At 39.9% G+C, this 17,410-nt stretch overlaps 1 protein-coding gene across 2 annotated transcripts; it reads left to right on the top strand.

Annotated features, from left to right (window-relative positions):
- The first annotated feature begins 4,311 nt into the window (after window positions 1-4,311).
- rnf208 (ring finger protein 208) lies at window positions 4,312-17,227 on the top strand. 2 transcript variants are annotated; one of them, XM_052567323.1, is made up of 2 exons: window positions 4,312-4,941; window positions 15,114-17,227. In XM_052567323.1, exon 2 carries the CDS (start codon window positions 16,092-16,094, stop codon window positions 16,875-16,877), a length of 786 nt encoding a protein of 261 aa, XP_052423283.1. In that variant the 5' UTR covers window positions 4,312-4,941; window positions 15,114-16,091; the 3' UTR covers window positions 16,878-17,227. The 2 variants fall into 2 exon arrangements, with proteins under 2 accessions (XP_052423283.1, XP_052423285.1); XM_052567325.1 differs by lacking the exon at window positions 4,312-4,941 and adding an exon at window positions 9,252-9,407.
- The last annotated feature ends 183 nt before the right edge of the window (window positions 17,228-17,410 follow it).

Raw genomic sequence — 17,410 nt, 5'->3', positions numbered from 1 at the left:
CATACAGAGAATCGAAATTGCATTACTCTCAGATCCCGGTACATACAGATAACATTAACAGTAAAGCCTAAAAAATCTAGATCAAATATAAAATGTAGATACAACTATACAATAATGGAATGTAAAAAAAGCCATATAATAAAATTAAAAATAAAGTTAAATAAAGACGCAAGGCAAATGAAAGATAGAGTTCAAATCAATAATAATAATAATAATACTTTACATTTATATAGCGCTTTTTTTCTAGACACTCAAAGCGCTTTACATAGACAGGGGGTATCTCCTCATCCACCACCAGTGTGCAGCATCCACCTGGATGATGCGACGGCAGCCATATTGCGCCAGAACGCCCACCACACACCAGCTTACTGGTGGAGAAGAGACAGAGTGATGAAGCCAATCAACAGATATGGGGATTGTTAGGAGGCCATGATGGTCAGAGACCAATGGGCGAATTTAGCCAGGATGCCGAGGTCACACCTCTACTCTTTCCGAAAGACATCCTGGGATTTTTAATGACCACAGAGAGTCAGGACCTCGGTTTAACGTCTCATCCGAAGGACGGTGCTTGTTGACAGTATAGTGTCCCCATCACTACACTGGGGCGCTAGGACCCACACAGACCACAGGGTGAGCACCCCCTGCTGGCCTCACTAGCACCTCTTCCAGCAGCAACCTAGTTTTCTCAGGAGGTCTCCCATCCAGGTACTGACCAGGCTCAGCCCTGCTTAGCTTCAGTGGGCAACCGGTCTTGGGCTCCAGGGTGATATGGCTGCCGGCATATAAGTGAACAACAGTGCAGATAAAAGACCAGTCTGCTGGTCCTGGCCTGGAGACTCCGCATGGTAGCAGATGGTAGCTGATGGTAGCAGGCTGAAAAAGCTGTGTGGATCAGAGGCAGCTCGTCAGGATGCTTTCGATGGTGCCTCTGTAGAAGGTGTACATGATGGGGGCCCGGGGCTCTGGCTCTCCTCAGTTTGCGGAGGAAGTAGATACGCTGTTGTGATTTCTTGGCCAGTGCTGCAGTGTTTTCAGTCCAGGAGAGGTCCTCTGTGATGTGCACACCCAGCAACTTGGTGCTGCTCACTCTCTCCACAGTCGTACCGTTGATGGTCAGAGGAACGTGCTGAGTGTGTACTCTCCTGAAGTCTACAACAATCTCCTTTGTCTTCTCCATGTTCAGAGAGAGATTGTTGTCACTGCACCACTTGGCCAGTCGGCTCACCTCACTCCTGTAGTTTGTCTCATCTTTGTTGCTAATGAGACCCACCACAGTCGTGTCATCTGCACACTTAATAAAGAGGTTGGAGTTTTGTGATGGTGTGCAGTCATGGGTCAGCAGAGTGAAGAGGAGGGGGCTCAGCACACATCCTTGGGGGGCCCCAGTGTTCAGTGTGATGGTGCTGGATGTGTTGCTGCCGACCTGTACTGCCTGAGGTCTTCCCATCAGAAAGTCCAACAGCCAGCTGAACAGCGAAGTGTTGAGCCCCAGCTGAATCCGTTTGTAAATGAGCTGTTGAGGGATGATTGTGTCGAATGCTGAACTGAAATCTATGAACAGCATTCTTACATATGAGTCTTTTTTGTCCAGATGTGTAATTGCTGAGTGAAGGGTAGTGGCGATGGGATCATCGGTCGACCGGTTGGACCGATATGCAAACTGGAAGGGGTCCAGGGAGGGGGGGGGGGCAGACTTGATGTGGTGCATGACTAGCCATTCAAAGCACTTTATGAAGATGGGGATAAGTGCAACAGGACGGTAGTCATTGAAGCAGGATGGAGATGGCTTCTTCGGAACTGGAATGATGGTAGTAGTTTTGAAACATGTGGGAACAACAGCCTGACTCAGTGAGATGTTGAAAATGTCTGTGAAGACATCAGTGAGTTCTGCTGCACAGTCTTTCAGTACATGCCCAGGGTTGTTGTCAGGACTCGGAGCTTTGCGTGCATTGATCCTGCTGAAGGATCTCCTCACGCTGTCTGGGGTCAGCGTCATCACCTGGTTGCCGGGAGGAGATGAGGTCTTCTGTGCAGTGGTGCTGTTTTGTTGCTCAAAGTGAGCAAAGAAGGTGTTCAGCTCGTTCAGCAGAGAGATGTTGTTGTCACAGGTCTGTGGTGGGGGCTTGTAGTCCATAATGGTCTGTATCCCCTGCCACGGGCTCCGAGTGTCTCTGCTGTCACTGAATTGATGAGCTATCCTCCTGGAGTGCTGTCTCTTAGCCTCTCTGATGCCACGGGACAGGTTGTCCCTAGCTGTTCTCAGGCCCACCTCATCTCCAGCTCTGAAGGCAGTGTTCCGTGTCTTCAGGAGTCTGTAGACCCTGTCATCCACGGCTTCTGGTTGGCCCGGACAGTGATGGTTTTTGTGACCGTTAACATCATCAATACACTTGTTGATGTAGGCATTGACAGATGGTGGGGATAGATGGCTTGTGTGGGTTAGCCGTTAGCCTAGCCTAGATACCTCCATGCTTACCACTCTTCTGCTTCCTCTCACACCGCTTGTGGCGCCTCCACTGTCGGCGAGATGCAGTAGTGGGGGTCGGTGATGGTGAAGGCCTCTGTAGCAGTCCGAGATCCCGCAGCTGTTCAGCATGCACGGAGTTTAACTGTAAAAATGCGGTTCTGCCGACATCGAGCAGAAACTCGCGACTGTATTTGCGCTTACAGACAGATAGATGCGACGACGTACAAAAACACTGTGACTCACAAGACAAAAAACACGAAAACACTGTTCTGTCGGGACAGAGAGAAGCCGCTGCGTGTGGACGCGCTGCCATCTTGGAACATCTTGCCCCACTTTATAAAAACAACCTTTGTGCACAACCTTCCTAGGTTCAGGAAACAGTCCTTTGTAAAATGTGCTGCATACATCTGAATATTTGGGTTGAACTGTTCTGGCACAGTGTTGTAAATACAACTTAACCACTGATCTCTAGTTGTGTCCTCTTTTGGAAGACCAAACAAAGTAGTTTCGCTTTCACAACGAGACACACAGCGTCTACATGAAATGGTACCAGCGGCAACAGCGAGAAGTTACGCCTTCTTTCTTTGCGTGAACATTTGGGTAACATTATGCAAATCTTCCCACACATTGGTGGGTTAATAGTTGTTAAAAAAATTTTCCCTCAAACTGACAAATGAAAAGCATTTGTGATAAAGCTAGCTGCATCCTGTTAATGATGCTAGTTGTACTCTAAATAAAGTAGCCAAAAAATCTCATGTCAGACAATATTCCTCGTACATACTTTGTGCGTATTAAATGCTTTGTGAATGGCGTGTGTGTGTTTGTTGAATTGGCTGCAGAAAAACACTGGACTGCATGACTACTTTATGTGTCGTACTGCAGGGGGAGCAAGGTTAGCTTGAGCTTCTACACACACAACTGCCAGAAACAGCTAGAGGGTGTTTTTATTCTATGAAACCATACACATGTCCTTAAACTACACGCTTCAGTGTAAAATTAATCAGATATGAATGAAACTTCAAAATGTGTGGCTTTTTCAAGGACAGTATTCACAAGCTTCTCCTTGTTTGTGCTAAAAAGGCGGGAAAAATACCACAGACTTACACCGAATGACCAAAGTCATATCTTGTGTCCAGAATGTCATAGATACTTCAGGGTGGGACTATTTTGATCTAGAACATCCTTAGAACTAGCTTGCTATAGGGCAAACCGCTTACAACATAAATGTGGCATGTTCTGCACTCACGTTCCATAGAAAACAAATTCTTGTTGACTTTGTTTGCGTTTTCACATAAATACACAATTTCCCTCTAAGAGCTGTGGATTATGTGTAGGACAGCACAAGGACATGTGCAAAGCTAAAAACTAATGAAAATCTCGGTCTGTTATATAACACAATCCCCACATCCCAGCATCCTCCATGCTGATAAATAATGCACTACCGTAAACCTACTATCCTTGAACATCTTACAGCTGTTTTGCACACCATTTCTTATACAACATCACAAGCTAATTGTCATCCTTTCAGCATCATAATTTCTATTGTATGTGTTTGTACTGCATCTTTCACCTGGTTGTTTATAATGTCTCTGTGGACCGTGGGCTCAATGCGTGAGAATGATCCAGAATGAATACAATGACAAACCACACAAAACACACGTGCGTGTGCTTGCATCTGTACGCTGTTTGAGGCAGAGAGGCAGAGTAAAACAAAGAGATGGATGGAGACTGAGAGAGCTTGCAATGGGAGGGGGGATGAGTTGGGGGCTCTGATTGGCTAGATTTTTTTTCCTACTGAAAACGTGATCCAGCCTGCAGAGGCACTGCAGCAGAGAGAGGTAGAGAGAGAGAGAAAGAGAGTCTGCAAGGAGGAAGAGTCAAGATACTCACAGAAACAGAGGCAGAACATGCATTCGTGAGTCAGAGAGTGTGTGTGCGGGTGTGTATGAGTGTTTGCTCTCATTGACAGAGAGAGAGAGGGGGGGAAGAAAGGAAATGAGAAATGGTCTCATTGAAATATTGCAAAGAAATAGCAAACGATTGTGAATTCCCAGTAAGAAGAGGACGGACAGAGTGTGGATCCAAGAATCCTCTTACATAAATAACTGGGTGACTGAATGAATGAGTGAGTGAATGACCAAGACCAACACTGGACCAAAAGAGCCCATCGTGGAAAAGAAGAAGAACAGAACGGTGCTTAATGACGCATCTGACATCTCGTCCTCCATCTTTCCCATCCTCCACCCTTCCATCCATCCTCGGAGACAGGCAGGGAAGTCTTTCCTCCATCCTCTCGCATGCAACAGGAGCATCTGCTGTGATGGGCAGCGCTCGGAGGGACGAGTTAGCCTGAGGTTAGCCTGAGACAGCAGCTGAATCACAGGAACTTTGTGTCCGCATATGAGAAAGATAGCAAGATCTCATGAATTAACAACACCACTCATCCAAATCTAGAGACTCGCCACTAAATACAGGTAAGGATGCCTAAAAGGCTGTATTGTTAGTGTTTTATGGTCATTGTGCTCATTTGAGTTTATCTTTGCATGTGCATCTTATCTTAAATGTATTTGTATTTAAATTAAATGTATTGTTTATGTTCATGCAAAATGAGAATGTTTTTCCTTAATCTAATTTCATTCAAAAGATTCCTTTACCTAATCGAACAAAAAAATCAGAAAATGTGTTATTTGTTGTTATAATAATTTAAAAAATATTATTAATAATTAATTTAAAAAACATATATTACTTTTAAATGTGTGATGTATAGATTAGATAAATATATAGTCTAAAATATTTATACAGCACATAAATTATAAATAAATATTTCAATTATATAATATTATGGTGTTTTATTAATGATATACATGTATATATAAGATATATCAAACATATATAATAAATGTTTTTTTTTACATTTATATAAGCAAGCATATATTTGCATGTGGGTCATATGTTTGCATTTCTGGGTCCCACATCATCACGCAAGACTTGCATTTCTGTTCTTGTGTGGCTGTGTTCACCATGTTGTGGAATCGGCCAGGTTGCAGTTGATGATTGCATGTGCACACAAACACAGATTCCATCAATGACTCACATTATCTGAGTGGGCATCTGATCACATGGGACTACTACACACCGACACACATACTAACCCACATGTGTGGTCAGAGAAGACAGAGAAGGACCTGTGCTTGCGAGTGTGTGTGTGTTGCATGCACTAGCGCTGCAGTCAGTGTGCTGCGTATGCCGCTCTGATTGCATAACCGCCGCTGCTGGCGCACCCCTCCCACGACACTGCACTAAAAACTGCTAACACACTCTCAGAATACTAATAAGTGCCGAAAACCTTGACCAAACACCCAGAAGTCCCTGTTTGCTTCCTGTACTGTAGATTCAGCCTCCTGTCACAATGGAGATTCAGCAATCAATACTTCCCATCAATATGTGTCTGTGCACCTGAGGTCATGCCAACATCAGCCCAAAATGACTGTGTACTGATAAATGTTATTGTTAGGCTTGGTGTGAATGAATTCTTCAAAACCCCCTTAAAATCAAATGCTAGACGATGCTTGTTTGAGATAATACGATATAATATTTGAATAAGCAAATTATGATATAAATTCCAGTTGCACTTCATTAATTTTTAAGCTGAAATTGCTATAAGGAATTCCTCAAGAAACAGTTCCAGTCTATCGGCTCCTTACATTACTCTTTCTTATTTTCATCCCATTTAAGATTGCTTCCAAAATATGACAGAAATCCTAGCATTACTTTAGAACAGAAAATAGCATTAAATGCAGATATTAACATTCCTTTACAAGGTTTTGACAAGGGATCATTGGTTCATTGATTATTTTGCGTAGTTGTGTAAAAAATCCATGTTTGTAGTGGTAAAATAAGTTCAGTTCAATGATTAGCAAGCGTTTTGTGATAATTAATAGCTTGTTTATGTCACTCTGCTAATGCTAACCTTTCTAAGCTAATTGGTTGTGTTGTTTTCTCGCAATCGACCAGTTTCTAAAAGTGTCAGTAATGATCTTTGCGATATGTCTTGTGGAAAGGACTAGGTGATCTACGTTAACAGAGGCTAAGGGAACAAACCGTCTCTCTCGTAAATAAACTGTGGGTAAAATGGCTGACGCCTGCTCTGAATGACAGCCACTGAATTATTAAACACTGCTTCCTCCTCACTAAAACAAGCATGACCTGCATTCTCTTCAGCAGATCGGCACACACACAACTGCCATTTCTAACACAAAGAAACACACAAGTGCAAGACTATGATATCCATCCTTCATTTTATCTTCCAGAACATTCTCAAGACTTCATCTGCTCCATCTTGAGCTGATTTTTGCACGATTCATCACAGAATTGTGCTTGTTCTTGTAGGTTTATAATACAGCTAAAAGCCTCCTTTAAATGCCAATCGTGATCTCATTAATATTAGTTAGTAAACTGTGGTTCTAACACATCTGCATTTTAATCTGTACAAAGTCGACAGCATCTAAAATGGTAAACTTTTCAAATAAATTGCTGCATGAATGAAGTAAATCCAAGCATTCATAGGTTTTCAAACAGGTAAATAACCAACACTTCACGATCAGACAAGATTCATAAATCATTACAGCAGATAAGCACATATTCATAGAATCTAATCATCATTGCCAGTAATCTTATTTCTTAGAAAACAGATAAATAAAAACCTAACTAATGTGTGAAGGAAATGGTTTCAGTAAACCATTATGATTAAAAACACAGGTCAAGTATTATAGTGATACATTTAATGATTAGGACCAGATAAATATTTTGTAGATTAATAAACTAAAAATGTTATATTACGTTTCTTTCAGCTCTCAGATTAGCATGCTGGTGGTTCCTGAGATGCCATTGGTGGATTTAGAAAACAATGGTCTCTTCGCTATTTGCTTGGTATATCTTAGTGCAATTGTAAAATAAATACACGAACACATAATATTGCAAATTTCCATAAAATGGTGTTTTATTAAATCATTCAGGTGTAGCAATAGGTCTTTTCTTCTGCATTATGAATCACAACTGATTATAGAAAAATGTAGGGTGGAGTCATCTGATCTATCAGCTGCTGATTGGCTGGAGGCAGATCTCAAGAAAAGAGCACAGGTTTATGAGGATGAAATGATTGAGGAAATTCAGCATATGCTGAATAAGTTATAACATGAGAAATCTAAAATAAATAAATGACAATAAAATCAATAACATGCATTTAGAAAATAGGGTGAATCAACTTTACATATTTAAATCAAATTATTGATAACAATTCCATTTAGATTTAAGTTTTTAAATCACTAAATACTGATACGAAATTTTTCTAGCCGACATGATCAGTAACAAACTTTCAGTAAAAAGCACAGTTCTATTCAACTACATGATGTGGAAATATTTAACATAATTATCATAATTATCCTCTCTCAAATCCATAAATGACATAAAAAATATATCTCGTTGCATTTGTTTCACCTGCATTCTATATTTGTTCAGGTTTGATGGTAATAAGAATGCACATGACTTTATCATTTATATGATTAGTGCTTTCAAAGCAGATTTAGAGAAAATCATAATGTTAATGTTTATAATAGCTTAATGTTTTCATGCCTCGAATTTAGCAGATTAGAGCTGGGCGTTAATATTGTTTACATTTTGCCACAATGTAAACAACAGTCATAGTGTTTATATTTGTTAATTTTATATTGTTGCCATATTTGCTATATAGTAAAATCTGTGGGGATACTGGATAATATTTAATGTATAAATAAACATTAAAAAATGAAAATATTTCATTATTTGAAAAAATAAAACTGTTTAAGACTTTTAGTTTTTATTCTTTGTTTACTGTTGATATTACAGTTCATACACTTCATGTAAAAACCTGAATGAGATCCCCATGTGTGAGACTTCCTGCAGTCGTAAGGGCAGGGCTCAGGACAGGCTTTGTGAGACAGAGGTCAACAGCTGATAGCATCGCTGGCACAGGACATGCTGCCCCTCTTGCTGACAGTCTCACCGCACGCACAGGTGAAATGCATCCAGAGAGAGCGAGACAGAGACAGAGACGGGTGGTGGAGAGAGATGTGCTTGTGGAATGTGCTGGGTGGTACCTGTGTGTATTTTTGTTGTTCATTGTGTGTGTGTGTGTGTGTGTGTGTGTGTATTAGTGGGAGTGAGAGGGATATGAGCACAGGAATGTTCTAGATATTTTGATGACTGTGCATCCATCTGTTTACATGCTTTCTGTGTTTTATATCACAGTTCAGATGGATGATTTTCAGTGTTTTAAAAGTGATTTTCGCTTCTGTAATGTAATTTTATTTTTTATTTTTTTTGTGAGAAAAAAATGATGGCAGGATTTTATCCATCAGGATTTGATTGGATCGTGGAAAGCAGTCATATTGTTTCCCAGAAAGAAGCCAATGCTAGTTCAGTAAAACAATGCTTAAATTGGCTATAATTTTTAATACTATGCAGCAGCCCAAATGATCCCTGTTCACTGATGTTCATTTTATACATTAAAGGGTTAGTTTACCCAAAATTATGTCATTAATGACTCACCCTCACCCTGTACCGAACCGAAAATAAATTTTGGTCCAAAAATAACAAAAATTACGACTTTATTAAGCATTGTCTTCTTGTGAACGCACGCACAACTGACCCGGAAGAGAAGACAATGCTGAATAAAGTCGTAATTTTTGTTATTTTGGACCAAAATGTGTTTTCGATGCTTAAAAAAATTCTAACTGACCCTCTGATGTCACATGGACTACTTTGATGATGTTTTTCTTACCTTTCTGGACATGGACAGTATACCATACACACAGTTTCAATGGAGGGACTGAGAGCTCTTGGACTAAATCTAAAATATCTCAAACTGTGTTCCAAAGATGAACGGAGGAATTACGGGTTTGAGGTATTACACCCCAAAATTCATTCTTTGTTTCTGCATATTAAACTACAATACAAGAATAAATATTATATCCTTGGAAAAATAGGGGAAGTGCAGTTATATGAATGTGTTTTTATGTCATGGTGGTGCCAGAATGTGCTGGAATGTGATGTCTTGACAATGTGATAAGGTTCTGAATGAACTTAAGAATGTTATTGACTCAATGCATTCAGTAACTGAGCCTGTCTTATGAACACATATTCTTGTATTAAGTGTTAAAAAAAAGTTATTATATGGAGCATTTTAATTATTACTGAGTAATATTGACTACACATTATATATATATATGTGGAATAGCAATGAGATTTCAATCATCTATAGTGAGATACCGCAGGAATACAAAATAAGCAACCAAAAAATGTCACAGAAGATGTTAGCATGTACATTTCTCTCCTTATTTAGACAAGACAACTTTTTCGCTGTAGAAAGTAACATTATGGATAGAGGACTCGTATTTTAGCCAGAAGCATTGTTTTAAATTAGGATTTATTTCTCTTTTCTTACAAAAACATTTTCATTTCACTAGACTTTAATTGATGATCTGGAGTGGTGTGGATTATTGTGATATTTTATCAGCTCTCATTCTGACGGCACCCATTCACTGCAGAGCATACATTGCTGAGCAAGTGATGCAATGCTACATTTCTGAGAAAATTTTTGATGATAGGGGCCATAGAGATCATTGAGACCGGCTTACCATGCTTCTGGAAATCTCAGCCCAGCTGATCTCAGTTATTTGCTGTTTCTACCTCATCCTCTCTGGCTCTCTTCATCATGTTTTGTGCTGACAGGATCGAACACACATGATTTCATTAAGCGCAGCAGTGCCGTACAGGGCAGCAGACTGTTGGCCTGCTTTAGTATGTTATCTGCTGTCTGTCTCTCTCATGAGCTTCTTACATAACGGAGGAGCTTGACTTATCAAATATGAAATCCTGTGTGCAATGAGAGACCAACAAACAAACAGATTAATCGATACACAGTGCAAAAAGAACATATGTAGACTGGAGAGCACTACACTCGTGTCACAGTTACAAGATCTTTTTTAATGCTAATGTTGACGTGTTTATTTAATGTCTGATGTAATAATTTCTTAAATATTTTTAATGCGATTTAATATATATATATATATATATATATATATATATATATATATATATATCTATCAAAAGTTTGGGATCAGAGTAAGTTAATGTTTTTAAAGAAGACTCTTTTGCTCATCAAGGCTGCATTTATTTTATCAAAAAATACAGAATAAAGTATTTTTGTGAAATATTATTGCATTTTAAAATCTATTTCAATCTATTTTAAAATATAATTTATTCCTGAGAAGCAAAGCTGAATTTTCTGAAGAATTTTAAAAGAACAGTGTTTATACAAAATATGAATTATGCGTTACAATATAAACTACAATTTAAAGTTTGGGGTCAGTAAATATTTTCTTTCTTTCTTTTCTTTTTTTCTATTAATACATTTATTCAGCAAAGATGTGTTAAATAAAAAGTAATAGTAAATTGAGAAAATATTTCTATTTTGAATGTGCTGTTATTTTGAACGTTTTATTCCTCAAAAAAAAAAAATCTATATTATAATTAAGCAGCACAAAAATATCAACATTGATAACAAATCAGCATTTTATAACTGAAGGAGCTTGTAACATTGAAGTCTAGAGTAATGGCTTGTGAAAACTTTTAAAGTATAATATTTTAAACTATATTAAAATAGGAAACCAATATTATTAATAAAAGTGTAATAATATTACACAATATTACTGCTTTTCGATCAAATAAATTTAACCTTGACGAGCATTAAAGACTCATAAGAGACATATATATATATATATATATATATATATATATATATATATATATATATATAATTTTCCCCCGTATAACTGATAATCTCTAAATAGAAATGTCTGAAGGCTTGAGAATCATTTCACTCATCAAATCTCACGGTTTCCAACGCCCATGCACCAGCTGACTACGCTGATGTCAGAAAGCCTATTCACACCTTTGTGTGTGTGTGTGTGTGTGTGTGTGTGTGTGTGTGTGTGAACCAGTAAGAGCGCGTGGTTATTTTTGGCTCTGCCTCGCAGCTCTGCGGTGCCGTGGCAACTCGAATGAATGTGACTGACAGTTACTGGCTGATCAGTGCTTCTGTGACCTCCAGAAAATGGAGGACGGTTTGATGACACATCCTGTGTTCGCATCCTAATTAAATCATTGCAAGCAACTAAACCAATGAGAGAGCTGGGAAATAGAATAAAGAGAGGTTATGATGACTAGTTATTAGGTCAGAACGTTCACAACAACGTCAAGGAGCTGGTTCAAAACAAGCGTGTTTTCGTGCGCTCGCCTGCACATGTTCCAGAGTGTGTGTGAGTGAAGGTCCACGGCTGTGGGTGGAGAACAGTGTGAATCTTCAGAAATGGATGAATGGGGGAGGAGGAAAGAAGAACACAGATAGTGGAGAGATTCCATAAATAGACAATCTAGCTTACGGCGCATTCACGCCATGCGTGAATCATAGCCGCATTTGATTCCTGTGGTAAATGACTTATTTCTTGACTGCTGAAATACATTCTTAAGGTAAATACATTGTATATGTTCTCAGATATATCTGCAATGCCAGCATTGTCCATTGACATATGATTCAAGATTCAAGATTCTCATTCGTCACATACAAAATTATATTTAGCATATATAACCAGCAGTGAAATGTGAGTCAGGTCCGCTCCATGGACAGTGCAATTATTAAAGAAAACAACACAGATGAAAATATACATAAATATAGCTATGTAAGAATGAAATAAAAGTAAACAATAAAAATATAAGAATAAAATATAAAAAAGATGTATATTGTAGAATTAAATACAGAACGCAAAATAATGTGCATGAATGTAAACTGTAGTCTTAAATATTAAGATATACAGGGATATACAATGTGCATATGTGCATTATACTGTAATCGTAAATATTAAGATACACAGGAATGTACAAGAGGCAAATGTGCAAACAGGGTGACACTGTCAGTGTGATAAAGTGAACATTAAGTGGAGGCATGGGGATGTTAAGAGGCTGGTTTAGAGTTTAGGAGCATGATGGCCTGGGGGAAGAAACTCCTCCTGAAATTCTCGGTTTTTGCCATCAGGCTACAGAAGCGCTTACCAGATGGCAGCAAAGTGAAAAGATGGTTACTGGGGTGGGTGGAGTCTTTGATGATTTTAGCAGCTCTACTTCTGCAGCGTTTGAGGTAGACAACCGTGAGAATAATTGTAAATTAAAGTCCAATTTATCCACTTAGACTTGAAAACAAAATACTGGACATTATACTAATTCCTCTATTGTCTTAAAAAACATTGAAGAAAAAATAAAGCCCATTATGGTCACGTTAATGCAGCAACAGAATATGGTTGTCGGATCTGTATTCATGTGATTAATACAGTTAAGTTCACACTCACAGTTCATGTTTGGGAGTGACAACCGAACTTACATGCACCTGCGTTTTCTGCAAACCTCTTCTGTCAGACTGAAATGCTTCACTCTCCACTCGGCTATAAAGCTGCTGTCAGGTGAATGCACCATCAACTGAACATCAACTGTCATAAGAATTTCCCATGTTGTTGAAGTCGCCATCTTTGATATTTACTTTAGTCCCTCACTGTTACAGTCGATATCTATGACTAGTGTGAGAATAGATATGGCCTCTTGTTCATACAGACAGTAAGACTCGATAAGTACATGTGGTTGTCACCAACAGTGTGAGTAAGAGTGTACTGTATGAAAATAACATGGTAAATGTATAGCAGCAGCTAGGTAACTGCCTTGAATAAGTCATCCAAAAAAATTAAAATTGTAATTATGTCATTACTCACTCTCATGTCTTTCCAAACATGTAAGATACAAAGCAGGGACCAATTTTCAGGTTATTATTACTTAAATTTGTTTTGTTCCTTTAACAGTGCTCTCATATAGGTCTAGCTTCAGAAGGCTTGGAAAATAATGCATACTCTATATGGACTACTTTGTTTTATTATCCGTGTTGATGTCACGAGTACCATTAGTTTTTATATAATCTCACCGCAGGCTTTCATTAATTTCAGAGTTTCCAATGTGTAATTACAAGTCCAAAGACTGTTTTTACTAACCAGAATCTGGTCATTATGGTAATTCCAACATGAATGTACCATTCCTCTTCGACTCTGCAAGCGAGCAGAGCACTGTGATGCGACAAAACTAGATGCTCCTGTGATATTCATTAAAGTGCTGTCACGCGTCTGCAGTGTAAGCAGCTTTGTTAATTATAATGGAAGCGTTCTATTTTATCACATAAGATCACAAGCACAGTGTGGAGGTTGAGTAAAAGGACCCATGTTCTCTCTCTACCTTTTTCTGCTGCATGTAGGTCAGCTTCCTCTTTCTCTGCTTCTCTCTCTCTCCCTCTCATTTTTTCTCTCTAGTACATTCTCTATCATCACATCTTGCATAGCGTGCAGAGAACTATTACAGCTATGTCAGTGTGATCACCACTGTTAATAAAGCTCACACACAATCACAAACCACATCTAACCACATTTTTATCTCAGATAACTCTGTTTTAAAACTGTCACATCATTTCACATGCCCATCTAACCAAAAATGACTTACTGAAACAAAACTGAAAAAGATTCTGATCCTGGATGCTTATTGGTCAATATACTATAGCATACGCTTCATTAGTGTTTTTAATAGTATTCTACAATACTTTTATAAAAAACAGTGTGATACTCAAACCATGCTATTGTACATTGTGAGTACAGTGTCAAGAAAAAAAGAGGTTGTGCGTCATGCCTTACATCTTCCTTTTAGCTGTTGACAATATATTCCCAAATATATCACAATACTACTCACGCTGTATCATTCTGGATAAGAATGTCTACAAAATATCTTAAACGTAAATATAGCACGAGCTCATTCAACATGAAACCAACATGAACAAGTCAACATGAAATCAGACCATGCATATTACAGTATATTGGTAGGCTATGCATGTATTATTTTAAAGAAAAACAGTGTTTCTCTTCATAATCTTTATTTTGGTAAGCCACGCCCACTTTTTAGCTTCCAAACAATTTATGCGAAATAAAATCAAGTCCAGTCTTAATTTTTTCTTGTTGACTACCCTGTTTCACTGAAATATACCAAATTATGAAAGTAAAATAGGTTGCGAAAAGTATTTCACAACTGACTTCAAATAAGCACTGGCAGCCATTTTAGAGTTGCTGGCTTCTGTTGAGATGTGTTGTGTTGTAATACATGTATAGGGTCATAGCAGAAGTACAGATTGTTCTGTGGTCAGGTCCTCAGCCTCTTCCTCCACAGTGCCCATGCCCCACAGGGCCGCAGATGGCAGCTGGCAGATAGAGCAAGACAGTTTTTTAGACTGGCAAAGATCCTGCAGGGTTCCAGATTTCTGCTGTGAATGGACATGTTGCGCAGATAAGTCTTTTGCACAAAATCAGCTCTTAAAGTTTCTTCATCAGATTTTCCCCATTGCTGTGTTTTTAGCTCTAGATGACAGGACACTTTTTAGACACCGTTCCCAAGAGTGCAGGCAAATGGCCTGGAAAAGGCTGAGCTGTGTCCTTGCATTAGCATCATCTGAATTGTTTTATTTTTTCCCCTCCAGGAACAGAAACAGCACTACCTATGAGTCTGCATATCTGCACCACTTTGGGAAAAGTGCTGGAAGCAAGGAAGGTCTGGCAAGACTCCTGAGACACTCTCGGACCTGTCACGTCACCAAAGAGTGGACGCACAATCTGTCAAGCTCAACGCAGACCCTTAAGGATTTCTGATCTTTTAAGGACTGGGAGAACACCTTCCAGATCTTTCCAATGCCACATGAGCACCTCCCTGAAAAGCTTATCAGAACAAAGGTCAGGGAAGTGTAAGCATAGCCAATCACAAGGGGAAGCAAAAACAAGGCAGTGTCATACCACAACGGGGACCTGAAACAGGAAGAAGGTTGTGACATTAGTTGCATCAGTTCCCTTCTGAAACTCATAAGGCAATCTATGAGAAACTCTACGGACATTTGGTTAACAACAGTATTAAGCTAAACAGTATTTCTTAGTAAGATCCTAAGATTCTCTTCAAGGTACTCTGTATTTAAGTCCTTACTGTATTTATGTCACAATTGCCAACATATCTTCTGATATTAAGTGTGATGCACTTTGTAGTGTTCAGCAAATTCATTTATATGTAATAATATCACTGAATATCCAGTTATATCGAATTAACAACTCTCAGTGGTGCAATATCAGTGAACAGGGTGTAAGTTGTTGCCTCAAGACTTTTATAACCACTTGAACCACAAACTGCAACTTGTTGTGACCTCTGAAGCAAGACATAGTCCTCTATTGTCCTTCAGGGCTTTTTATACTGTGCACTGGCTGGAAGTCGTTGTCCATCTGTGCCACATAAAGACTCAGGGTGACACAGCCCGTGACCAAGAAGGGACTTTGAGACAACAATGGACAAACCCATCCGTCCTCACGTTCCCTGCAATGGCTGAGTGTCCTCCCCCAGTGCACTGAAGACATTCTTCCCAGGACTGTACGCTACACCAAGTTCCTCTAGCCAAGAACACTGAGCCTAGGAGTGAATGTCCTGCCTGCGGCGCCAACCTGTGACCATCCCCATGGACACTGTCAAGATTATCCAATCAGAGAAGTTCCCTTGTGAGTGTCCAGTCCCCATGACCCAGCCTCGCTTCGCCCCACCTCCCCGCGTCGCTTGGGATGGAGGAGGTGAGGGGGAGGTGATCGTCAACCGAGCATGTGGTGACCTGTCCATGGAGGTCAACGGCAACACCGTGGTTCCACCCAGACCCCTAGTGTCTCCTCCTGCCCCCATCCTCCGGCGGGAAGCAAGTTATCTTGCCCAGCGCAAGACCAGCACATCCGACATCTGCTACCACCAGTTCCACTACAAGATGGACAATGTCATCGTCAACCAGTACGTGCTCCGCTCTTCCTCCACCTCTTCCTCCTCATCCTCCACCTCCTCAGGCCCAGTGATGCCGTGTGAACCGCTGGACTGCCCCACCTGTGGACACACCTACAACTTTGCCGGCAAGCGCCCACGCATCCTGTCCTGTTTGCACTCGGTGTGTGAAGAGTGCCTACAGATCTTATATGAGTCCTGTCCTAAGTACAAGTTCATCTCCTGCCCCACTTGCCGCCGTGAGACCGTGCTCTTCACCGACTACGGGTTAGCCGCGCTGGCAATCAACACCAGCATCCTCAGCCGGCTGCCACCTGACCCAGCGGGGACAGTGCAGTGGGGCAGCGACGGGGACCGCAGCTGCTATCAGACAGTGCGCCAATACTGTCAGTCAGCTTGCACTTGCCAAATTGCCAACCCTCTTTCCTCCTGTGGCATCATGTAGAACGGAGAGGGTGAATGACCAGCACAACTCATCCCAAAATCTATTCCACCATCTAAAAAAACCTTGAGTCACACACATTCACCTTCTCCGAAGTGTCACAGATGAATCTGTATATTTAATAGCAAAGGATGCTATGCAGACTTGAAGTGAAAAGGACACTTGTGTGCAAAGACAGAAATATGAAATATCAGAGTAAATGTATTTTATGTATGATCGGATTTCCCTATAGCCCTCGATCTCTTGTTTGGATGTGTTCGTCATTGACATCTCTTTACATGGGAATGCCAAGGGAAGTTTATCTCCCCCTATCCTGGGTATAATAAAGACCAATAAAGAATTTAAAAGTCAAACTGTTTGTTTGGTCTAAACTTTCACTTGTTAAGTTACGTAGTGTTTGTGATTAGGCTTTTCTGTTAATATCTGCAAAATTTAGGGTGTATTCACACCTGTCTTGTTTGGTTCTATTGAATCAAACTCAAGTTTGTTTCCCCCCTTGGTTCGGATCTTTTGGGCTGGTGTGAATACAGCAATCG

Source organism: Carassius gibelio, chromosome B10 (assembly GCF_023724105.1).
Source record: "Carassius gibelio isolate Cgi1373 ecotype wild population from Czech Republic chromosome B10, carGib1.2-hapl.c, whole genome shotgun sequence".
In the NCBI taxonomy this organism is placed as follows: domain Eukaryota; kingdom Metazoa; phylum Chordata; class Actinopteri; order Cypriniformes; family Cyprinidae; genus Carassius; species Carassius gibelio.
The sequence above is the reverse complement of the archived record's forward strand: the minus strand, read 5'-3'. Positions and strand labels throughout refer to the sequence as shown.